The sequence below is a fragment of the Globicephala melas genome, chromosome 5 (genome assembly GCF_963455315.2).
Source record: "Globicephala melas chromosome 5, mGloMel1.2, whole genome shotgun sequence".
In the NCBI taxonomy this organism is placed as follows: domain Eukaryota; kingdom Metazoa; phylum Chordata; class Mammalia; order Artiodactyla; family Delphinidae; genus Globicephala; species Globicephala melas.
In genome coordinates, this window is record NC_083318.1 from 105440667 (window position 1) to 105464636 (window position 23970).

Here is a 23970-nt window from a genome sequence, read left to right on the forward strand (position 1 = left end):
ATCAATGATCATCATGGTGCTGAGATATAAGATGCCATGAGAAATATTTATTGTTATGCTGTATCTTCATCCTAGGAAGAAGTAAGCTAGTTGAGTGAGGATTGATTTGCCATAATTAGTACTTACCTTTCTGTTAAATACTTTGCTCAAGAAAGGGGAGAAGTATATGTTTTCTAACACAAAAAAGGTAGTACTTTTAGGGAATATGGATTCAAAATTATGCTTTTTCTTTCCTTTTTTTTTCATTCCTCGAGAGTCTTCCTACATTGGAATTTTTATATTGACACAAAAGGATTCTGTAAATACTGTTACAACCTACAGTTTTATATTAGAAGTATGTCAAATATTCATAATTTGTTGCTTTTGGACAAAGTCCATTTCAATTTCTAGATTAAAGAACAGGTTCATTGTACACCTTAAGCATCTTATATGTTTTAAGCAGAATAGAGTTAGAATGAGTTTTTGAATATAAAAAAGTATTTTCCAAGTGAATTTTACCTCAGCAGATATATGCATTTTTATGTTAGTTTGGCTCTACTTTTTGGTGTAATCAACTAAAAAGAAAGTTAATTATATGAAAAGTAAAGTCTTTTTATAAAGCAGTAAGAAAACTGTCTTTTCTAAAGTTGCTCTTGAATTATCTTAAAAGGCAGCATCATTTCAAAACAAAGTACAGAATAAAGGGTCATGTATAAGATCTTCTAACTTAAAAGGTCTTCGAATACATATTCTTGGATCTGGAGAAACATAGTGACATCTGTCTTTGATTATAGTTACATGGACAAATTTGAATTCTAGAGCTGTATTTAAAACATTTCAACATACACAATGATATTATGTTCCTGGAATATGGCACATGGTGGTTATTTTTAATGTAATTATAGATGTCTGAAATAAATTATTAAAAAGAAGACACTCAGTAAAATCAGAAGTTCTCATGGTTTAAGTCATGCTTATCTAAGAAAATTCAAAATAAACTATTTGAATAAAGACTTCTGTTTGTTTCACAATTGTTCAAATTAACTTTACAGAAACTTTGGTTTAATTGCTGAAATGTTTAGTTTCTTTATTGACATTGTGCTTCTAAATTGTTAGACATTAAAGTAAATGAGAAAATGGGTGTTTTTTTGAGGTGTTTATTTTAAAAATATTAGAGGGATACTAATACAGGAAAAAAATTTGCTATGAATCTCTTTTCACAGTAGTCCTGGGTTCCTAGCCATGTGAAGTTACAATCATTTTTAATCTGTGTATTCTTTTGTTACATTTTGAAGATTGTCTTAAACTTTACTACGATGGACCTATACAAAAGTAGTTTGTGCTGGTATGATTACATTGAAGTAAGAGATGGGTACTGGAGGAAATCACCTCTCCTTGGTAAGAGATTTTTTTGCCTCATGTGGCTATGCATGTAGTCTGTCTTGTCCAGAGACAATTCTTTCAAGAGTTATCTTAGGGTTTAAAATGTATGAGACCAACATTTTAATTTTTCTTATACTTTTTTCAATCACAGCAAAAATACTCACAGACAGATAGATAAATAGACAATTAATTGATTTAAACCAGTTTCAATTATGAGGTGGTATTTGGACCTGAACATAATGATTTAGAATAGCTTATAGTGAATAATCATCACATATTCTGTATTTTTAATTTTAAAATCAGAGTTTTAATGAGTAAACCAGATAAATTGTGTATTTGTGTGTGTATGTTATTTTGCTTTGTTTGCTAAGGCAGTAGAGCATGAGCTGTTAGGTACACATTTGGTTGCTGGCTTCCTGCACCAAGGATATTGGTTCCTATTGTAGACGTCACAGTTTTGCTACTCAGGTTTTTGTGGCTGAGAAGGTGTATCTGTAGTTTGTGTCATAAATTGTAGCTCACATTTGGTGCTCATGAAAATATGCTACCAACATTTAACCACAGACCACATCACTAACTTACATTAGGCACTTTCTGTTGCCCTCTGTTTTACTTAAAGGTGAGAGCTGCTGTAAGCATGTGAGCATCTACTCTACTGACATTTTTTTTTGAGATTGTACTTCTATTTTTAGAAGTAGCTTTACTCAGCTGTGTTTATTTGCCTACATATCTTTTCTTCTTAATATCTAAAACCTGCTGAATGGACACTGTTGTATTAAAAGTGACAGCAGCCTTAGTAAGTCCAAGAGATCTGTAGAAATGCTTAAAAATAAGGAAAAATTAAGATTTGAGCTAATTTGATGTCAGGATGAGGAAAACATTGTATTGAACATTTAGTTTCTTAGCCTAGATGAAGCAATTTGTAATATATGTATGTGTGTTCCAAAGAAAACATTTCATTAAACTCATATTTGAAAACCAATTCTAAAACTGAAATATTGAGAACACTTTTTAGAGCGCCATCAGCATTACACACTGCAGGGTATAATGGCCTCACAGACTGGCTTAGTCTGATTACAATGCTCATGTGGAAAGCTTTCCCCACTATTTCCTCTGAGACCTTGTTCCTCAGAGTGTAGTTGTCACACTGGCAGCATCAGAATCACTTAGAAGGTTAGAAGTGTGGAAATGCAGGTCCCACTCCGTACCTTCTGAACCAGAGACTGCATTTTGACAGACTCCCTGGCAATTCATATGCACATTATAGCTTTTTCTCTTTTAGTCAGGTTACTTTCTTCCAGTTTCCTTTTTTAAAGAATTGAAGTATAGTTGATTTACAGTGTTGTTAGTTTCAGGTGTACAGCAAAGTGGTTCAGATATAGATATATATTATTTTTTCAGATTATATTCCATTACAGGTTATTACAAGGTTTTGAATATGGTTTCCTGTGCTTTACAGTAAATCCTTTTTGTTTATCTATTTTATACATAGTAGTTTGTATCTGTTAATCTCATACTCCTAATTATCCCTCACCCTCTCCCTTTCCCACACATTACAGTTTAAGGGACATTGCTCTCTTTTACATGTCCCTAATTTACTTTGCCATTTAGGGAGACATTTTTTCACCTGCTATCTGTTAGTATGAATTTGTTTTAAGTTGACTGACATTTTTCATATACTAAAACTATGTATGACATCATTACCAAGGGCACACAAAAATGGATGACAATATATTATTCTTTGTGGAATTATTTCATGTGCATTGTCATATTTAACTTTCTGTCATCATAAAATCTTAGAGCACAGTAGCAGATATACAGTAAGCAACGAATATTTGTGGAAGGTTGAAGGAGGGAAGAAGGAATGACAGGCAATAATATATTTGCTCAGTATTATACTTGCCTGTGGATAAACAATCAGAAAAAATTAGAACTCATTATTAAGTCTTCTGATACTGTTTGCCATTCTGCCTACTACACTACATACTACAGCTTTATAGATGAGATGTATGTAGTAACATAAGATCCTTGGGCAGTCTGTGGGTTTCCCTGACAAGTCGCCATTGAACATGGCTAAACAAAGAACTATACTTTGAGCTGTCACTTCCCTACTAATGAGCAAATTGAACATTTGAAGCAGTTTTTCAGGATCACTTGTACTTTTTTCTGTTTTCCATAGAATAATATTCCCCACCTTGATATATCATGTGTCATTTTACAAATAGGACATGTTTTGAGCTAGCTGTTACTTAATTCTACAGATAATGATACTGACATCAGTCAGTTAATCTGAGAGTGATATGTTCCAATATTCTATAAATAAATATGAAGAGATTTATTTATCCACCTTTATTAAGTAAATATTAAAGAATAATTATAGCTCTAGTTCCTAGGGGTAGATACAGGAACCAAATCAGGTTTTATGTATGCAATTTGTAGCTAGTATGAAAAGCAATTAGAATATAAAGTCATATTTAGGAGTCTCTTTATTCTTTTATTTCTTTTAGGTAGATTCTGTGGGGACAAATTGCCTGAAGTTCTAACCTCTACAGACAGCAGAATGTGGATTGAGTTTCGTAGCAGCAGTAATTGGGTGGGAAAGGGCTTTGCAGCTATCTATGAAGGCAAGTCACATTGAGTTTAGAGATGGCTTCTTCTTAGACCTCTAAACAGAAATATCCTTTCTCTCAATTTCATTAGAATGATATTGTAACTGTATTTCAATTACAAAATTTTCTAAACCTGTATTATAATGTTCATTATGATGATTTTAATAAAAATACTTGGTAAATTTAAACTGCAGAAACAACCTGCTTTCTGGTACCAGTAATGTGGTAACATGTAAATGTACTCATCAGGGATGTGTGGGGAAAAAAAAACTCATTATAGAGATGTGTGGAAAACAACAGCAACAACAAACGGCAAAAGAGTTCTTAAACTTCGGTTGTTTTTTCATGACAACATTAAAATGTTATGAAGAAATTACCACTTCTCTTTGTGCTGAGTTTGTATGTGTTTGATGGCTATACCGCGGAAATGCCTTGATAAAGGAAACTGCACAGAAAGTAATTGCGCACAGTTCTGGAGCTTGCTTTGTCTAAATGAGAGTGTCAGCATTCAAGAAGAATTTACTAGAGGCTTTGTTCTATATGTATCTAAAACAGTAAACTGGCATTGTGCTTCCTGGCTTTAAAAACCTTCTTGCCAGATCGTGGGTAGAGAAGACCCTTCTTGCTCCTGCCTCTGCCAGCACAGAAGTTTAGGTTATTTAGAAGACAGAAGATTTCTGCTTCTCTTAGACTTTTAAGAGGATGGAAGCATTTGTTTTAGAGATTAACTGTGTGGTTGTGAAGAGTATGGTTTGGATGGAGCCACAGATGTTGAGCACGAGGGCCGCTCACAGCCAGAGGCCCAGAGAGTTTTGTGGCGCTTCTCTCCTGATCAGCTCCTCCACTGAGGTAAAAGACCTAAAGAAGCAGTTCAGAGAGTCAGAGAAAACTCACATAGAATAAATTACAAAATCTCAAAAGGTTTTTAAAGTTTTTTTTTAAAATGCTTGTTTTTGTAAAACTGTGAATTAACAGTGATAAAAAATCATATATTCCTCTGCTGACTGTTATCTAATATTTATAGTTAAGTGGCTAGGTTTTTTTTTTAACCAACTAAATATTTACAACCAGCCAACCTTGATTTTTATAACCTGGTTTTTATGTACTCAGCTCCAGGCACCAAACTAAAATGTTATCTTAGAAGCAAATGAAAATGAAATGGCATGTCTAGGTTTATTTATTTGTTTATTTTTGCTTTCCTCAGCTATCTGTGGAGGTGAGATACGTAAAAATGAAGGACAGATTCAGTCTCCTAATTACCCCGAAGACTACAGGCCGATGAAAGAATGTGTATGGAAAATAGCAGTGTCAGAAGACTGCTATGTTGGGCTGACCTTTCAGGCCTTTGAGGTAAAGTCCTTCAGGCAGCCTTTGTGGGGCACATCCTCCATAAATGACAGTGCATTTAAGGGATCCTCATTAAAAAAGCAAAGAACTAGAGAATCAGCTTTTTCATCAACAAAGAAGCAAAGGATTGCCTATAAAATGCAACATCAAGAGCGAAAGAGGTTTTTTTTTTTTTTCTTCTTTCCTCTTACTGCAGACATTTTCAAGAAGATTAAAGTGAGTTTACATTATCTGTGCTTTTTGAATTAGAATGTTTGAAGTACTGTCAATAGTTTCTTTTGACAAATGACCAGGCTTGTTTCACAAGAATGCTTGAAGAGTCCATTAAATAAAAAACTTTTATTTCTCTTCTAAACTAAGAGGTTAAAGGTAGATCATCTTTTTTTTTGTTGTTACAGTGTAAATCCATTTTTCACTTTTTATCATTATGCAGAAAATTATTTATATAAAAAAACAGGGATTTAAATATTCTTAGGAGCTTTTGACTTCATCAAAAATATTTATTGGGGAAGAGATCAGCACCGACATTGCATTATTAGATGAGGGCAGAATAAACCAAAGGCCAGTCAGAATCCTGGAGCAAAGTCTGCATCTAAAACTACTGCACTAGCTAATGAGTCATTTTTGTGTAGTGGGGAGAACTGAGTGAGGAATTAGAAGCTAAGAGATATGGGAATTGTCAAGAACTCCTGAGCATGTTTAAATTACAGAATCAGGTTAGAAATTGAGAGCCCAAGGTGGAGTAGGAAGGAATGATGAGGTGCTGGCAGTAGGTCCAAGAAAGAGTTAGAGATCCAGATGCCATTACTGGAGATTATTTCTTTACTGAAATTAGAAGGCCTACTTACTGTCCAAGTGATCAGAAGGCCAGTGTAGAGAACCCCATTCATTGCCAGGATGTGCTTGCCACTGAGTGTGGTGTCCCAGTCCCCATAGCAGGAGCCCCAGGGGAATCCAGGTGTTACTCAAAAGTCCAGAGAAATTCATACCCCCACCTGTAAACTGTGTAACATATTTTTTGGTGTTGTCTCTACCCCTTTGCTTGTACCTTCTAATTTTCAAGACATATTTCTTTTTAATCATGAAAAAACTCTCTTTTATGCTGTGATCATGATGTTTATGCCCCTGACCCCTTTGCATTTTTGGAAACCTTGGTTCTGAGATTATCTGATTCACATTTATTTTTAAATTTTATTGGATTGCAAACATTATTCAAATAGAACACTTTATTGTAAAGAGTAAACTAAAATTGGGTAGGACTCACTTTTTAGACCAAAACAACTGGTTCATTGAAAAATTATCTAATGACCACATTACATGTGTTAATATTTTGTGCTATTGCAAAAATTAAGTGATGAACTGCCTTTCAATATATAATTCAATGTTTTATAGAATTCTATTATAGTAGTGATGTCAGCAAATACATTCATTCCATGCATCTAAAAACTGAGATGCAGAAATTGCTGGCTTAGTTGGTTTGCAGTTTTTTTTTGGTTTTCTGGGTTTTTTTTGTTTGTTTTGATATATCAATATAGTAAGAGTGATATTCTTCAAAAATAGGATAATGTAAGGACAAATAAGAAAGATTTACACCTCAGGCACTTAAAACCATGCCTGACACAGAGTAGTCATTTAATAAATACTTGTTGATTAAGTGAATGAATAAGTTATTGCTAAGCTTTGGAAATGAGGTAGAGTCATGTCACAGTTTGGCTGATAGTACATTTTATTTATTATCTCTAGTTTCCTGTCCTTTCTTCATTTTGCTTTATTTCCTTATGTTTTTCCTCCTTTATTCATATGCTGGACATATTTGAATGTCTAGTAGGCCTCTCATCTTTAACTGACTAACATCAAGCCTTTGATTGTCTTATTTTACCCACACTAACCCATTCACCTTCAGTCTTCCCTATTTCAGTATTTAGTGTTTCAGTATGTCACTATTTACTCAAGTAATATCCCTAATTCCATTTTTTGTCTTAAACCCCAAGGCCAATTAATAAGCATATTCCATTTGCTTTGTCTTCAAAATATACCACATACATGACCACTTTATACCTACTTTCTGGCCACCACTGTTGTAATCACTGCCTCTTGCTTTGGAACTTTGATGAACTCTTCACATCTCTACCCTTGCCCTACATATCCTGATATCCACACAACAGCTGGGATGATACTTTCACAATGTAAGTTATATCAAACACTCCTCTGCTTAAAGTTTTATCAAACACTACTCCCCATGTGCCTCATGGAGAAAATCTTTGTGTTAGACTTTCAGGCGTGCATTATAATGCTGTTGGCCATGAGTTCACTGTTAATGAATTTGAATATCTGTGAAGGTACCTTTAAACAGAAACACACATAAAGCAAGGTTAAGTATTGATTTGATGACAAAAATTTTGTGACCAGAAGCTCTCAGGAACCTAACCTTGTATTTCTCCAGGAGGCATGAATCAGTATTCACTAACTCAGTGTTTTCAGTGACTTTGTTGAACTCAACTACTGCTAATACTGAGAATCAACTGTATATATTTTTAATTTGGTCTAGTGGTCATTAGGTGGTTTGTTTCAGTTACTCAGTTATCTGTTTATATCAATTTGTTTTTGTTTACATAACATTTTCAATATACAGCTTATGCATTTTATATTTAAAATGTATAATTTTAAAAATATCTTCACTATTTCTCAGTGTTTTGTGTCTTTCTCTGACAAAACTGTTTTTATTCACTGATATCAGTCTTTGACTTTTTCAAACACTTTCTATTTTTGTAACTCTTTTATTCCCTATGTCACTCTCTCCCTTTTCAGATAAAAGGGCCCTTAAGATAAGCTAGTTCTGTTGAAATCTACTATAAAGAACTTACTGGCTGTTCATTATTTATGCCTTTCTGTGAATTTATGTCATGAATATTCACCTCTCCTAATGCTACTTAGATTTTAATGTAAGTACAGAAAGAAATCTGAACAAGTGCTTTTGTTAATGAGGGTAATAGAGTCCTAATACTTCTGTAATCATCACCTTTGGGAAGATTTTTCTTCTCTAGTAGTTACTGGTATGTTGTCTCTTAAGACCAATACTGAAGTGAGTTTGTACGTGAATGTAGATAATGTCTAAAATCATTTTGAAGAACTCGTCTTCTCTTCAGCAGTGGTGTTATTTGTAAAAAAGCCTCTATACTACTATTTCACTTGAGAACTTTCAGTATGCAGAAATACATAAGAGAAAAAGTTGGGGAGACTTTAATAGTATAACTTCAAACAAATGTCAGTAAAGCAGGAAATAAGTGAAATAAACCCAGAGCTTAGTTATGTTCAGTTAAAATCCCTACGTACATTTATTTAAGTGAGATTACATTTGAGGTACTTATAAATATTTCTACACACTGTGATTTGGTTATACTTTACTTTTGAAAACCATAGTATATAATAGTCTTTCCCATAATTACTAGCAACATTCTAAACTACATACAAAAGTTTTTTATCTTGGTACAGTTCACCCTTGAACAACACAGGTTTGAACTGCAGGGGTCCACTTATATGTAGACTTTTTAAAATAAACATAGTACCTGTTATTTTCATTTTACAGATCTTTAAGTGTGGGGGAAAGTTTGTGTTTGATTAGAGATCACAATATATGGAATCAGAAGAATTAGGGTTTAAGTGGTGAACCTCTGCAAACTATTTCAGCCTCCTTCCCTTGGGTGAGTCATTTATCAGTTCCTTTGTTTTTGAGGCAGAGATAGCAGTTGGCGGTTTTTCAACTGTTCTTGGTTGGCATCCCTAACTCCTACGTTATTCAAGGGTCAGCTGTACTTTGTGAATTACCTGATTAAGAGTAATCCTTTAATTCCTTTAAATATTTTATATTAGTTTGAGTTAAGTAGACTAGTCTTTGTGAATGAACTAGGAAGCCAAGACAAGATCTTAATTAGTTAACATTTTAATGCTTGCCCTGCACTATTTTTGGATATTTGGCTAAGAATATATATTGGTTAATGACTGTATAAGAGAATATGACTATATAAGAGCTACTATATAAAGTAGCTCTTCAGAATTATAGTTTAGGCTATCATTCTGCTCTGAAAGATTAGATTAAATAAACTTGCCCAAGGTCACACAGTTCTTAATTGGTAGACTGTGAGTGATACCAATTCCATGGCCTGGCACTCTTACACCCAGATCTTGGTAGCAGAATGAGGCATCTAATTCTCTCATGGCAATAAATTCTTTCCCATCATAACTATTGTCATTTGTACATTTGAGTTGTTTAATCAATAAATACCTGTCAGTCAGGGACATGTCTCTTTATTCATCACTGTTTATATACTATCAAGTATATATTTATTATCTGGTCATCACAGGTTTTCAGTAAATATTTATTAAATTTATGAGTTAAAAATAATTGTGTCATGAAGGGAAAAAAAATCAAATGGCAGCATTGAGAAAACTGAATCATATAAAAGTAGACCTAACCCAGCCTTATGGTTTTGATTTTCACATGGTTGAGCATTTTGATTTTTCTCCTCCATTTTTGAGCTCTAATTGTATACATATCAATATTCATTAAGTATTAAATAGTAAAAATAAAACTAATACTGATTAATAAAATATTAAATATGACAGTGATACATTTTAAAATAATCTATTAAACTTTTTTCCTTTTTATTTAAAATTCTTTTTGTCATAGCATTTATTACTTAAATTTACTGTATTTTTCTCATTATTAAAATTAATTTATTTTTAATAATAAATGCTAATCTTGATTGTTTTTGTTAGTCATACTTTTCTTTAACATTTTACCCCAAAGCAAAAAATAATGACTTAGCATTGTTCCAAATGTATAGAACTTTAAGTTATATTATCTATAAAAGTTAAATCATTTATGGAGTTGATAGTATGAATTATAGTTTGAAATTACATTCTAACACTCATAGAAGACTTTTTTTTATTACTATTTTATTACTATTACCATTTTAACTATTTTTTAAGTGTATGACACAATAGTGTTAAGTACATTCACATTGTTGTGTAATCAACCTCCAGAACACTTTTCATCCTGCAAAACTGAAACTCTTTACCCAGTAAGCAACAACTTCCCATTTCCCCGTCCCCCCAGCCCCTGGCAATCACTCTTCTGCTTTATGTCTCTTTGAATTTGACTATTCTGGGTACCTCATGTAAATGAAATCATACAATATTTGATTTTTTGTGTCACTTTTTAAAAATTTCACTTAGTGTAATATCCTCAAGGTTCATCCATGTTATAGCACTTGAAAGGATTTCCTTCCTTTTTATGGCTAATATCCCATTTTATGTATAGACCACATTTTGCTTATCCATTCATCCACTGATGGACATTTGGATTGCTTCCACCCCTTGGCTATTATGGATAATGCTGATATGAACATGGATGTACAAGTATGTCTCCAAGACCCTGCTTTCAATTTTCCAAATATAATACCCGGAAGTGGAATTGCTGAATCATATGGTAATTTTATTTTCAATTTTTCAGGGAGTACGGGAGAGTTTTACTGAAACTATTACCTAGAAACTTTGGAGTTTTCAGAGGTTTTTACAAATAAGTAGGTATTGCAGTAGATGTTTTTGCAATGTTATATTTATTTGGAAATTTGATTGTAAAATGAAAGCAAAGTGTGTGAATGGCCCCTGAGCCTGGGTATGGTATCTTGCTCCAGGGCTGGCATTCCTTCAGTCTTAGAGCTCCCCCACATGCACTGACCACAAAGCTCTGCACTGGTTGGCAGTGTTAGAATGAGAGGCTGATTACTTTAGGTTACTTATAATTGATTTTAGTTCTTGCTAAATAAAGTAACTCAGCTTTTTGATGCTTCCTCTCTAACCTGCCAGTAAAGACATGGACCCCCCACACTTAGTAATGAAATGTAATATTAATCCCTTCTGGCTAAGCTTTGTACTTATTCTTCTTTCTTTGTGTACTTGGATTTACTTCCAATATCATTTATATATCAGTTTTCTAAAGCAATCTTCAGAGCTTAATGTCACTTTCACTGTTTTCTTTATATACATATTAGGTCTGTTTACGTTATGATAAACTTGCCACATTCCTATATGGTTTGTGTTCTGATTACCTTAAAGTCTGTAATAAATCAGCATTATCATTACCAAACATATTTATTACATGTCCACGCTTTAAATCAAGAAGAGACTGTTTTTCCTTTTCTTTTTTTTATGAATTACTGACTTTGGTGTTCTTTTTCTCATGGTACCTAAGGTTACTGGCATAACATCAATGAACTTATCCACTTTTTAGCTTCAACCATATTTATTTTTTCAACTATATTTATACTAATTGATAAAGTAATCGATACTGCTGGAGAAAATGTTACACAAATAACATAAAATAACTCAAACTCTCATTTGTGCTCACCATCATTACTGTTATGTGGATGTAGTTGAAGAGGTATAATTATAATTAACACCAATAGAGAAGATTTATTGTGCTGGTATTGCAATTAGGATTAAAATAATTAAACTGGAAAAACATGTAAACAAAGATTATGGAGGTCATTGATATGATATGTAGGTCAACAACCATGGCATTTACTGTGTGAGACTACAGTGTATATTTCTATTGTTTTATCCCTAATACCAGGTGCATAATAATATATAAGTAATATGTAATTCATAAATAGGTACTGGTGAAATAATCCTAAAATTGGTCATTTTTATTCATTTTACCCATGAGATATTTACACTTTGTGTATCATATAAAATATTTAAAGCTCTAATTTTTACAACGTAACCAGTGAATATACTATAAATTAAAATTTAAAGAGTATTGTTTAACTGTTAAAGGAACAGAGTGAGTTTTATATACAGGGAAATACCCGCTATCCTATATCTTTTTTTTTTTTTTTTTTTTTTTGTGGTACGCGGCCTCTCACTGTTGTGGCTTCTCCCGTTGCGGAGCACAGGCTCCGGACGCGCAGGCTCAGCGGCCATGGCTCACAGGCCTAGCTGCTCTGCGGCATGTGGGATCTTCCCAGACCGGGGCACAAACCTGTGTCCCCTGCATTGGCAGGCGGACTCTCAACCACTGCGCCACCAGGGAAGCCCCTATATCCTTTTAATTACTGATCATATGTAATTTTTTTCAACAGTGTCTCTCGTTTTCTTCGTACTGTAATTTTCAAAAGCAGTAATTTCTTCATAAATAGTAATTAAAAACCCATTTTAATTAACCTTCTTATTTTTTACTCTGGTATGACTGTTGATATGAAGCAACGTGATTTTTTTTCTATTAATTAACTTTCCATGGCAAGCAGCTACTTTCTTCATTGTGTGTTCTCACTCCCTTTCCTCTTCTAACTTAGCCTTTTCCCCCTTTCCAAAATAATTCATGAGTTGCAAGCATTTCATTCTGTGCTGCTCAAGCAGGTGAAGATAGATAGGTTGACTTGCTGAGACCTTCGGTTATTTTTCCTACAGTTTTGTTGTTTGTTCAGTTTTGCTTACCCTTTTATCAAGTTGTACACCCTGAGAGTTTTAGATGTTATTTTATATGTCCCCTTAACCAATGAATAGATTTTGGCCATCTGGAAATGTTCTCATATTTATAGAGAACTCTGATTTTGAAGGGACTGTATTAAAGACTGAGAGAAGAAGGTGTGTTATAGCTGGTCAGATTGGCCTTGTCACCCCAGTGACTAATTTTGTTCCTAGTGAGACTGCTAGCTCTCCCTCACCTCTCTATTTAACAGCTACTGTCTCAAAAGTATGCTTTAAATAATGAGATATTTTTAATGTTAAATATTTTCCAATTCTTTCCCATAATTCCACACACGAAGAGAATACATTTTTAGGGAAAAATCTGGATTTATGAGTCACAATGAGCTCCTACTGATAGTAAAATTGCAACCTTCAATCCCACCACCCCCACTGCTCATACTTCCTATCTTGTTTCACTTTGTATTCTTCCATAGAATGTATTATTTTCTAATATTTTATGATTATTATTTACCTTGTTTATTGTTCCTTTGCTCTCTACCCACCAGTATAAGCTCCAGCAGGGCGAGGCTCTGTTATTTTGATGAATGATGCATACTAAGCAGTGAGAAGAGTGCACAGAACAGAACCAGCACTGAATATTTATTGAAGAAATAAATGAATCCTGATTTGTGATTGGGAAAAGGGCAGCAGCAAATGCAGTACTTAGTTCTAACCAAATCTGCTTCAAAATCTATTTTTTTCTGTTTGTCCTTATGCTGCCTAATTTGAAGACTATCATTGTTAATGTATTGACAAATCAGGAAATGACTTCTTCAACCAACTATACCAGAAGTTTCATGCATACAGGTTGTAGTTCATAGAATGAATGTGTTCCCTGACATTCATTCTGTAATAGGAGAATTCCATAAATTAGTGAATTGTATGTTGAATGTTGGTTGACAACATGTGATACTTTTCATGGTTTATAATTATAGATGTCAGTGCTTTCCGGCTTCAAATACCTAATAAGTAGTTGACTCTATTAAGACTTCAGAGTTAGGGCCCATTTTCTATGAAAAAAACAAAAGCAAGAATTTATTTAGAAATTGTCTTACAATTTATAAAACAATTTGTAAATTTTGTTTTGTTTTTTGTAGAAGTTTAGAGCTAAAACAAAGGTCTACAAACATTCACTTCTTCATAAAGCCAATAGTCTGAGCTAGTATTTGCATTTAGTTGTTTAGGAAAGAGATTGAGTACATCCAGGGTGCACAGGTCAAGAATAATGTGTTAAGGTAAAAGTCTCATCTAAACATGCCTGTTACCCTGAGAGGGGCAGCCAGTGCTAGTTCTACAATGGAGTAGTCTTCCCACACAAAGCTATGCTAACTATGGATAAAGGATTTCATAGACTAGGAAGAAATGTAATCCCCATGTTATCAGATTTTGCTTCAAAAAGATATGTATAACCTAAAATAGTGCAACATTTGTCAATAATATGAATTCAGCCACTCTATTGAAAAAATAATGATTTTTTGATCAACTATGAGCAATTTTTATAACTATGTTTCAGAACAAATTATACATTGTTTATAGCATATCTAGCCCAGATTTCTAATGATAATTATTAGTCTGGATTCTCTTAAATTCTATTTTCCAAAGAATTACTACTTGTATTTTTATTTTATTTTAAAAGGCAGTTAACTTCTATTGATCCTAGTGCATGTAGATGCACTTTTTCATAGATTTTTTTCCTCTGTCTCTCTACCAGAATAATACATCCTTTATTCATGGACAGTGTAGATATTACCATACACACTCAACAGAAATGCTCTCTTTTGGTATAAGTAATATGGCCATGTTAGTACTATGGCACTGAGAATACATGATACTTTTTTATAGAAATTGTTTTGTCTATTAATGAGATAGATCACATATTTTTACTATTACAGATTGAGAGACATGACAACTGTGCCTATGACTACCTAGAAGTTCGAGATGGAACCAGTGAAAATAGTCCTTTAATAGGGCGTTTTTGTGGTTATGATAAACCTGAAGATATCAGATCTACCTCCAATACCTTGTGGATGAAGTTTGTTTCTGATGGAACTGTGAACAAAGCAGGGTTCGCTGCCAATTTTTTTAAAGGTAACTTGAAATCATTTAAAGTGGAAGATTTTCTCTGTCAAGGATAAATGTGGTATTTATCTTTGAGTTAGGGGAGAAATAAAGTAATATTGAAGATTGACGTATGCACTATTCATAAAGATATTTTGATGGTTTTTGATGGAATAGTTTACTGGTTATAAAACTGGAATTTGGAGATTTGTAGCACAGGGTAGGAACTCCATTAGGATATTCTACCACCTGTTTTTTAGGAAATAGTCAAAATCCAGAAATATACAGACAAGAGGAAAATATTTGCAATGTAATCAACAAAGGGTTCATAACCAGAAGGGGATTACTGATATATAGTTTATCAATTTATTTCCAGGTGGCAGCATCTAAACCATCCCTTAGAGAATAGAATTCTGTCACATTAGAAATAATGTATGGCCTCCTTAGTAGAACATTCTGATCCCTAAAATGTCTTTTTGACATTATTGCTGATCAGCTTTAATTTTGAATTGTATAAGCAAATTTTAGTTTATTTTCATGTCCCATGTTTGGTGTGTATTCCTCAGGTAAAAAGAAAGCTATTTTAGTGCAAATAATAACATCAGATTTGTATTTTGACAATTCATAGGCACTTAGGTTAAGTGTGTTATTATAGAATAAAATTCTTTTATGTGAAGAGAAAATAAATTTTCTCTATAATAATTTTTAAAGAATAAGTGATGGATTCAGTAGTGTATGTCAAAATTTAGTGTGAATAATATCTAGATATTTTCATTATTCAAAGAGCAATAATATAATTGATTTTTCCTGAGCATTACTTAGATGCTCACCATTTGAACTGAAAGGCAGAGAACCTTGGCACTTCTACTATATGTATTCCAAGTATTCATTAAATTGTTCATTTACATGGTTTAAATCTTCTCTATGTTATATTTTACAGTAGAAGAAACATATTATAAGAGTCTCTCTCGTGATGTTTGTGTATTTGCTTAACAAAATGCCTAGTCTTTGGATGATGCATAATTTCTCCAGAGAATATTGTTTGCTGTTTTCCTAACTCACAGTAGGTTATTCCTAAAGAGTGAGATTATGGAGTACCTTGTAATATGTGTTTTTTAAACAGTATATATTTTTCATATGTCTATTTCATATATATTTTCATGTTACCATATACAATTAAAATAGTTTCTGTTTACAAAAATCTGGAATTATTGTATTTTCTGGATCAACATATCTATATAAAAAACAGTGAATGTTTTCAATTTAAAGAGGTCTATTAAGTTTCATAGTTTTCCTTCTTTTTAATTTTTAGTCACCATATTTTATTTCTTAATAATGATATTACTTTAAAAGCATTTCTTCAGGCTACCTAGCAAACTATACAATGAAATGAACAGGTGAATCCATGTTTTTTCAGTAAGTTTTTCTATTCCATTCTGAAAAATCTCTAGGTTTTAATAATCCTCTTTAACTTTAAAGTCAGAAAAAAACATACTGTGTCTGAGATGAGGTGATCTTCAGTTGGACCAGTCCTTCTGGTTCTTACACAATTCTTAGATTACAGTGACATGGGTTCTTCTATGTCATCAGTCAAGGCCTTGCAAATTGTTCCTGTTCCTTCGTTGAAGAAATCAATTGTCTAATTGTCGCCATTTTTATAGAGGAAGACGAGTGTGCCAAGCCTGACCGTGGAGGCTGTGAGCAGCGTTGTCTGAACACACTGGGCAGTTACCAGTGCTCCTGCGAGCCTGGCTATGAGCTGGGACCTGACAAAAGGACCTGCGAAGGTGGGACCAGATTTGCACGTGGGGTTCCTTGCCTGAAACCCCTACCCATTTCCTTCTATCATGTAGTCTCATTCTCCTTCTCTTTTTATGCCTCCCTCTTATACTAGAATAAAATAGACACAGTTATGAAGAAAATACAGTATCTTTAAAACACAGGACATTGTATTCCAGATAATAATGAAGTTATGTGGCTGTTATTTCCACATGACTACTAAAAATAAATACACTTTAGAAACTTACCAAATATGGTAAACCTGAGATTACAGGTAGTTTAAAAAATATGTTTATAAATATAGTAATATTTATATTAGTTAACATACATATCCACATATACATACATATGCCTATATATTCAAAGGCAATTCAAGAGACCAGTTACTTTAGCTAACTCTTGACTCCCTAGGAATTAATTAGGAACTGTGTACAATATGTTCATTTCACTTAACTTACTTTTGAAACCCTAACTTTCCTAATTTCACTATCAATAAGAAAGAGAGGTAACATAAATAGTACCTCTTTTAAATAGATCATCCAAAAGAGAAAGAAAACCAGTTGCTAAATGGAGTTTTTGCAATAACAAATATGCTCTATTTACTATAGTTTACCTTGCCTTCTAGCTCAAGTAACTCCTTCCTTGTCTTGGAAAAAAAAAAAAGAGTTTGGGGAAATAAACAATTGATTTTGGTCTTAATACATCATGCTGTATTGTACTTTACCTATACCTTTTTATTAATTCTCACAACAATCGTGTGGTGTAGGTATTATTATACACACTTAAAATATAAGAAATCTGACCCCCAGGTTTCTTTATATTGCTCGCCCAACTTTGAAGCGATCTAAAGTGTAAAGCCATCATTTTCTTCGCTCCATATCTACAAAATAACACTTTATAAATTGGATTAGATGATTAAAATAGTTGTACTAAAGATTAAGGAATAGAGACTGCAGCTTTCTAGATTTCGAAAAATCCAGAAGATGGTTGAAATTTAATACTGAGATGTTTGATTATCAATGGAAAGGTGCTAAGAAGGGGGTAGATTTATTAGGGGAAACCTTTCCCTTTTCTTTCTTTTTAGCGGCTTGCGGAGGACTTCTTACAAAACTGAATGGCACCATAACCACTCCAGGCTGGCCCAAGGAGTACCCTCCCAACAAACACTGCGTGTGGCAAGTGGTGGCACCAACACAGTACAGAATTTCTATGAAGTTTGAGTTTTTTGAATTGGAGGGCAATGAAGTAAGTGAATAATAAATATATTTTTTTATAAAGTGTTTTAGGAATCCCTAAAGACAATCTGGTAAACTAAAAAAAAAAGAGAGAGAGAGAGAAGAAGAAAGAAAGAAAGGAAGGAAGAAGGAAGGGAGGGAGGAAGGAAGGAAGGAAAAAAGGAAGGGAGGAAGGAAAATTGCAGTAGTACAATAGTATAAATGCTGTAGTCTTTCTTTGCTCTATTTCTCGTTTCTGCAACTGCTTATAATTCCTGCTGGCATTGGATGATATTTTAGACTGTCTCTGGGAGATTGAAAATTACCCCCCAGCATTTTCCTGATTTATTAAAGTACTATGAAAATATTAGGGTAATGTCACATAGATTTTTTTAGAAAAAATAAACCAAAATTCACTTGTTGAGTCATAACGAAAATACCTTTTTGGGAAAACCTGGTATATTTCACTTGTGGAAATGGGTATATTTTCATTATATAAGTAGTTTTTCATTATGAGTATGCTTATGGTTCACAGATAAAGTGAGAAAGATAGAGAAGAAGAAAGAAATATTTTTAACCTCAATAAAACATGTATTTAGTTGACACTATCTTCCCTTTGACTTTATAGCTTACCATAGTAAACATCCAGTTTTCTGTCTGGTGATCACTTTTAAACAAATGAAATCATTTATTTGAGAATTCCTATGTGCTGGTACATACACACCAAATTCAAATGGAATGTCAGGCCTAGAGATGACAACTTTTAGAACTGTGTCTTGTGTGATCGGTCAACATTAAGTCCAGAGAAAATGTAATAAATGTTTGTTCTATTTCAGCTTTTCTACTTTCTTTTCTTTTCTCTAACTCCCACATCCTTACTCCCAACAACTTTTTTTTCCTGTGTTTATTTTAAAATGAATGAGATCCAAAAGTGTGATAAAATTCACTCAAAAATTATTTTGTCTTTGATGTATATCTGTTGAACACTCACAGAGAACTGAGAGAACAGAAATATAATGTATCTGTGCTCCTGGACAATAATTGTTGGTAATATTTGTGGGTTTTATACCGTAATTTTGTCTTTGTGTATGTATCTTTGCTTCTTCTTTTTTCCCCTCCCACTTATCCTTCTTTCTTTTAATCATTTTTTAAAAATTCTATTTGTAGTAGTCAAGGTATTTCTATGGTTTTGAGTTAAAAAGAAGTGCAGACTTTTGTGTTGCTTAAAGAAAATTAAAATATGAAGTGTAATGCACTGATATTTCAGAGAATTGTACAATTTTAGAGCTCATTTTGAGATCTTCTTTACATCATGTAAGCTTTATGATGGAAAAGACTGCAATTTATATTTCTTACATAATTTATCCACATAAAACATCATTTTTCTTTAATAATTATCTTAAATTTGGGGAAATATTAAAATTAAGAATGTATTTTTATAGTAATCTTAGAACAGCTTTCATATGAGCAACACATTTTGAAAATGGGAATCTCCCTGCCAGTTCTTCAATGTAATGTGAGCTTAGTATTGAATGGCTTCTACTTTCTCAGTTTACCTAAAGCTGTTGGTTGTGGCAGAATGGCATTTTGATTCACTAATTGATAGATGTTCCTAAGAAGGATAAACGTTTATGTTTACGAGGAAGAAGGGTAGATGGTTTAAAATAAATGGGGCATTGTGCTTGAAAGCATTTTTCTCATGGTAGCAGTATTTATTCATGGAAGGAGCCTTTACAAACTCTGTAACATATCCTGGAATTCTTAAACTTATGATGAGGTTACTGTGTGGAATCCTATTAATAAAATTCTGTGCATTTTCATAGTTTAAAGTCTTGAATATTTAAAATAAAATCATGAGCAAAATCTTGACTTATAGAATACTGGGTTAAGTTATAACTTCATTGTTTTATTCATTTTACTGATATCTAAAAGGAAAATCAATATCAAACAACTTTAGCTTCGGTAACATTATCCCATCTTGTGTCAGAGCCCTCTCTAAATAAAAGTTGCAGTTGTAACAAAGTAGACAGAAAACTTATTTCATTTTTCCTAGCAACATTTTGCTTATTTATCACCTAATTAATATCACAAGAGCCAGTAATTTGAGTTGACATATTGCAAAGTACGCATCATGCCCAGAGTTCAATCATATGCTTTGTTAAACAATTATTCATCGCAGTTTTCCTTAAGTCTGTATTTTTTGGAAAATATGTATGCTGTAAATACATATATACAAGCATACATTTGTATATACATCTCTTGGGGCTATTCGGAGCAAAATTCTCTCATCTGTCTATCATGCCTTCTGCTTCATATTTGGACACTTTTCTTGATTTTTGGACCTGTTAAGTCCAGTTTGACTACCACAGGAGTAAAGAGGGAAAAACACAGTAAATTAAAAAAAAGTAAATGTCAATCATCTGATGCTCTCAAATCTGGTAATTACAGTAACCATGTTTATTTCTAGGTTTGCAAATACGATTATGTGGAGATTTGGAGTGGTCTTTCTTCTGAGTCTAAATTGCATGGCAAATTTTGTGGTGCTGAAGTGCCTGAAGTGATCACATCTCAGTTCAACAATATGAGAATTGAATTCAAATCTGACAATACTGTATCCAAGAAGGGTTTCAAAGCACATTTCTTCTCAGGTATCAGTATTCTCATGCTACATGTGTATATTACAGATTTTAAAGGTGGATTGGCTTAAATTGTATGCTATCCATTCTTCCCAGTTTTCTGTAAATGAACTTGGAGATACATAGAATGCATGAACATTTATCCTAGTTTAATACTTTTTTAAAATTGGGATATTAATAAGAATGGCCCTGATGAAATGCACCTCTCAAACACTTAGATCTTACATAAATTCTAATCAAATATTTCAAAGGCTAGTAAAAATAACACAAAATTATTATGGTAATATTTTCACACAGTGACTTTATAAGTAGATAGCGATAATGATACCAGACTTCCAAAAAGTGGCAGACTTTTTCAAAATTATCTTTGTCTTTGGAATATGTGGTCTCATTTTAGCAACATATTTTTTATTCTTACTGCTTAGCAACATGTTTATTATTCCTCTTCTTACTATTATATATTCATTCTTTTTATTAAGCAGATGTTAAAAATCATACTTTACCTCATCATTATAGAAATGATTGCAGTAAGAGACCTAGAAATATGGAAATTATAATTTTAATAAAAATAATATATTATTGGATACATTTAGCAGTTGACATGTCTACATTTGGAATTTAATGTTTAGTTGAACCAACTCACATTGAAAATTCCCTCTTAAAGAGCTGAAGTTTGATTAAAGGTCCCTAAATTTTAAGAAACTAGATAGAAACATCAGTGAAATGCCCTTATTTTCCCAATTTCAAAATTGTTCCTTTTAAAAATATTACTCTGAAACTTCAAAATTAGATAAAATTGTAATAAGCCTTGCTAGATATAGCAATCTATTCTGCCTGAAAGACTGGCAAGCAATGTAAAGCAACTGAATTCCAATTATATTTTAATATCAGGTAATTTAGATTGAGTTAATTCAAAGTCTGTTTATTCCAGTCCCCATGTATTTAAGATTAATGAGATTTACAGTGCCTGGGGTTTGTTTGGGGCTTTCAGTGTAATTGAAATTAATGGTTCACAAGTTCCATTGAGGTCCAAGTCATATAGGAAAGTACATTTAAAATACAATGGATCTTGGCTCCCTTGTTCTCATTCCCTTCCTTCCCTCAGATTTAATTGCCTTTTAAAAGTTCTTCTCAGATATAGAAAACAAACTAGTGGTTATCAGTAAGGAGAGGGAAGGGGGAGAGAGGCAAGATAAGGGGAGGAGATTAAGAGGTAAAAACTATTATGTATAAAATAAATAAGCTGCAAGGATGTAATGTACAGGGAATATAGCCAATATTTTATAATAACTTTAAATGGAGTATAATCTATAAAAATATTGAATCACAATGTTGTTTACTTGAAACTAATACAACATTGTAAATCAACTATACCTCAATATAAATAAATAAATAAATAATAAAAATTCTCAGGCATTCATTTAAGATTTGTTATTCAAAGTAGCATTTTAATATACTATTTTAATGAAAGGAAGACTTCCTTAGACTTTACTATTCTATAAATATTATGCAGTTTACAAATTTTAGGTGATCCAGTGTTTAGAGATGAGGCTTCTTATCTTAGAACCACCTAAATATTTATTTTAAAAATTAAAATTATAAGGTGAATAGGTTTTATTATATTATTAATATTCAGGATCCTATACTTTAATCACTCATTTTATTTAATAAAACTTTTTTTAAAAGATACATGCTACATATACTGGTGACAAAGTATAAGTAAATTTAAAGTTCCCCAGAGTATTTAAAATTTGTTATCTGATATTTCTGTTCAGGCAAAACTTCCTAAATTCTAAAGACAGGTTATTAGTCTGTGTCTTTAGGACAATAATATTGTTAAGTAAACTGAACAATGAAGTTCAGGGAAAATTAAACCCCAAACTCTCATGTTGTAGCTATCATTCTGAGAACCTATTATGCAGGCATACATTATGTCTTTAATAATCAAAGTAAAACTGTAATATTCTAAGTGTTCAGTGTCACAAAGTATTTAACCCCAGTTCATCTTGGGTTCTGTTCTCTTAACCATAAGAGATGATCACATCCTTTGCAAATAGCATTAGTTATGTGTTATGTTCAACATATCTGTGACCTGGAAAAAAATAGATATACTTTTAACTTCTTTATTAGATTATTATTTTGTAAAGTCCAAGATAATTAAGTATAAACATTCAGTGTTTTCTTTTTGATTCATTGAAAAGTCTTGGCAGTTTGTCAGATTCATATTTAAAATACTATAGTCCTGGATAATTAATTAGATCTATTTTACATTTAAATTCTTGGGAGTTTCTGCTAGTGGGGAAGATGTTTGCTCAGGAAAAGGGAAGATAAAAACATATTTGTTTTGTACAATGAAGAGATGGCAGTGTTACTTAATGTCCTGATTATGATCATCTTACCAAAACATAATTTACAAAAGATCACCCATTATAATATATAGATTCTGTTCACATTGAAAATATCATTTTAGAGTTCTAATAATGCTATAAGTGTAATTGTGTGTTAAAAGTCAAATAACTCATCGTATCTATTAGAAAGTAAGCATGCAAATCATGGAGATATTGTATTTCACAAAGAAAATTGAAGGATTATTTTATGTTAAAATTCACTCTTGGGGATTTGATAAGACACATTACTGCATTAATTGTGACAAATTCTTTAGAAATAAATTTAGCATAGGAATCAAGAATTATTACAATGACTAATCTGTTTGCTCAGAAATTCAATTCTTGGGACTCTTTCATAAAGAAATATTTCAAAATCTGGAAGAAGGATTTTCAATATACTGTGATAGTGACAGAAATTTTAAACAACCTTCAAATGCACTGTGTGAGCTCTTCCATACCATAAGGATGGTTTAATGATTTCATGGTGTAAAAAGTTGTATATGATAAAATATTAATGGAAATATAGATATAAAGCTATATGTGCACTCTGCATACAGCTTAGCACGTGGGTGGGAACAGATCTGAACGATGCTATTTAAAAATCCCAAGAATGTTTGTGTTAAGGTGAAAAGATAGTGCAGTGTAGCTTCTCCACAATTTTTCTCAGTTTTCATCTGATTTAAATATAAAAATAACTTTAAAAGGAAAACACACATCATATTTCTACCTATCTTTTACCCCAAATATTTTCTAGATTTGAAAACATTACCTAATAGACTTTGATCTTTGAGAGTGAAATTTTTAAATCCACCTATTTGTTAATTAGTTAATAAATATTAATGCAAATTAATAATATTAATGCAAATGTTTTGAATGAGTTAAAGCTTCTAATTTTTATTTTTATAGTTAATTTATAATATAGACAATTAAATAAATGTTTGCTGTATTGTGTATGTTAATCCAGAAACATTTGATGGAGACAAACTTTTTTTTTAACATCTTTATTGGAGTATAATTGCTTTACAATGGTGTGTTAGTTTCTGCTGTA

At 32.4% G+C, this 23970-nt stretch overlaps 1 protein-coding gene across 8 annotated transcripts in view; it reads left to right on the forward strand.

Annotated features, from left to right (window-relative positions):
* Positions 1-23970, forward strand: part of TLL1 (tolloid like 1) — a 262444-nt gene that overhangs the window by 188842 nt on the left and 49632 nt on the right. For all 8 annotated transcript variants that reach the window (XM_060299643.2, XM_060299644.2, XM_060299646.2 and 5 more), the window contains 7 exons: positions 1275-1377; positions 3870-3986; positions 5176-5321; positions 14741-14936; positions 16568-16693; positions 17770-17930; positions 20367-20547. In XM_060299643.2, the coding sequence (XP_060155626.1) occupies positions 1275-1377; positions 3870-3986; positions 5176-5321; positions 14741-14936; positions 16568-16693; positions 17770-17930; positions 20367-20547 (1030 nt within the window). The remainder of the gene's footprint in view (positions 1-1274; positions 1378-3869; positions 3987-5175; positions 5322-14740; positions 14937-16567; positions 16694-17769; positions 17931-20366; positions 20548-23970) is intronic.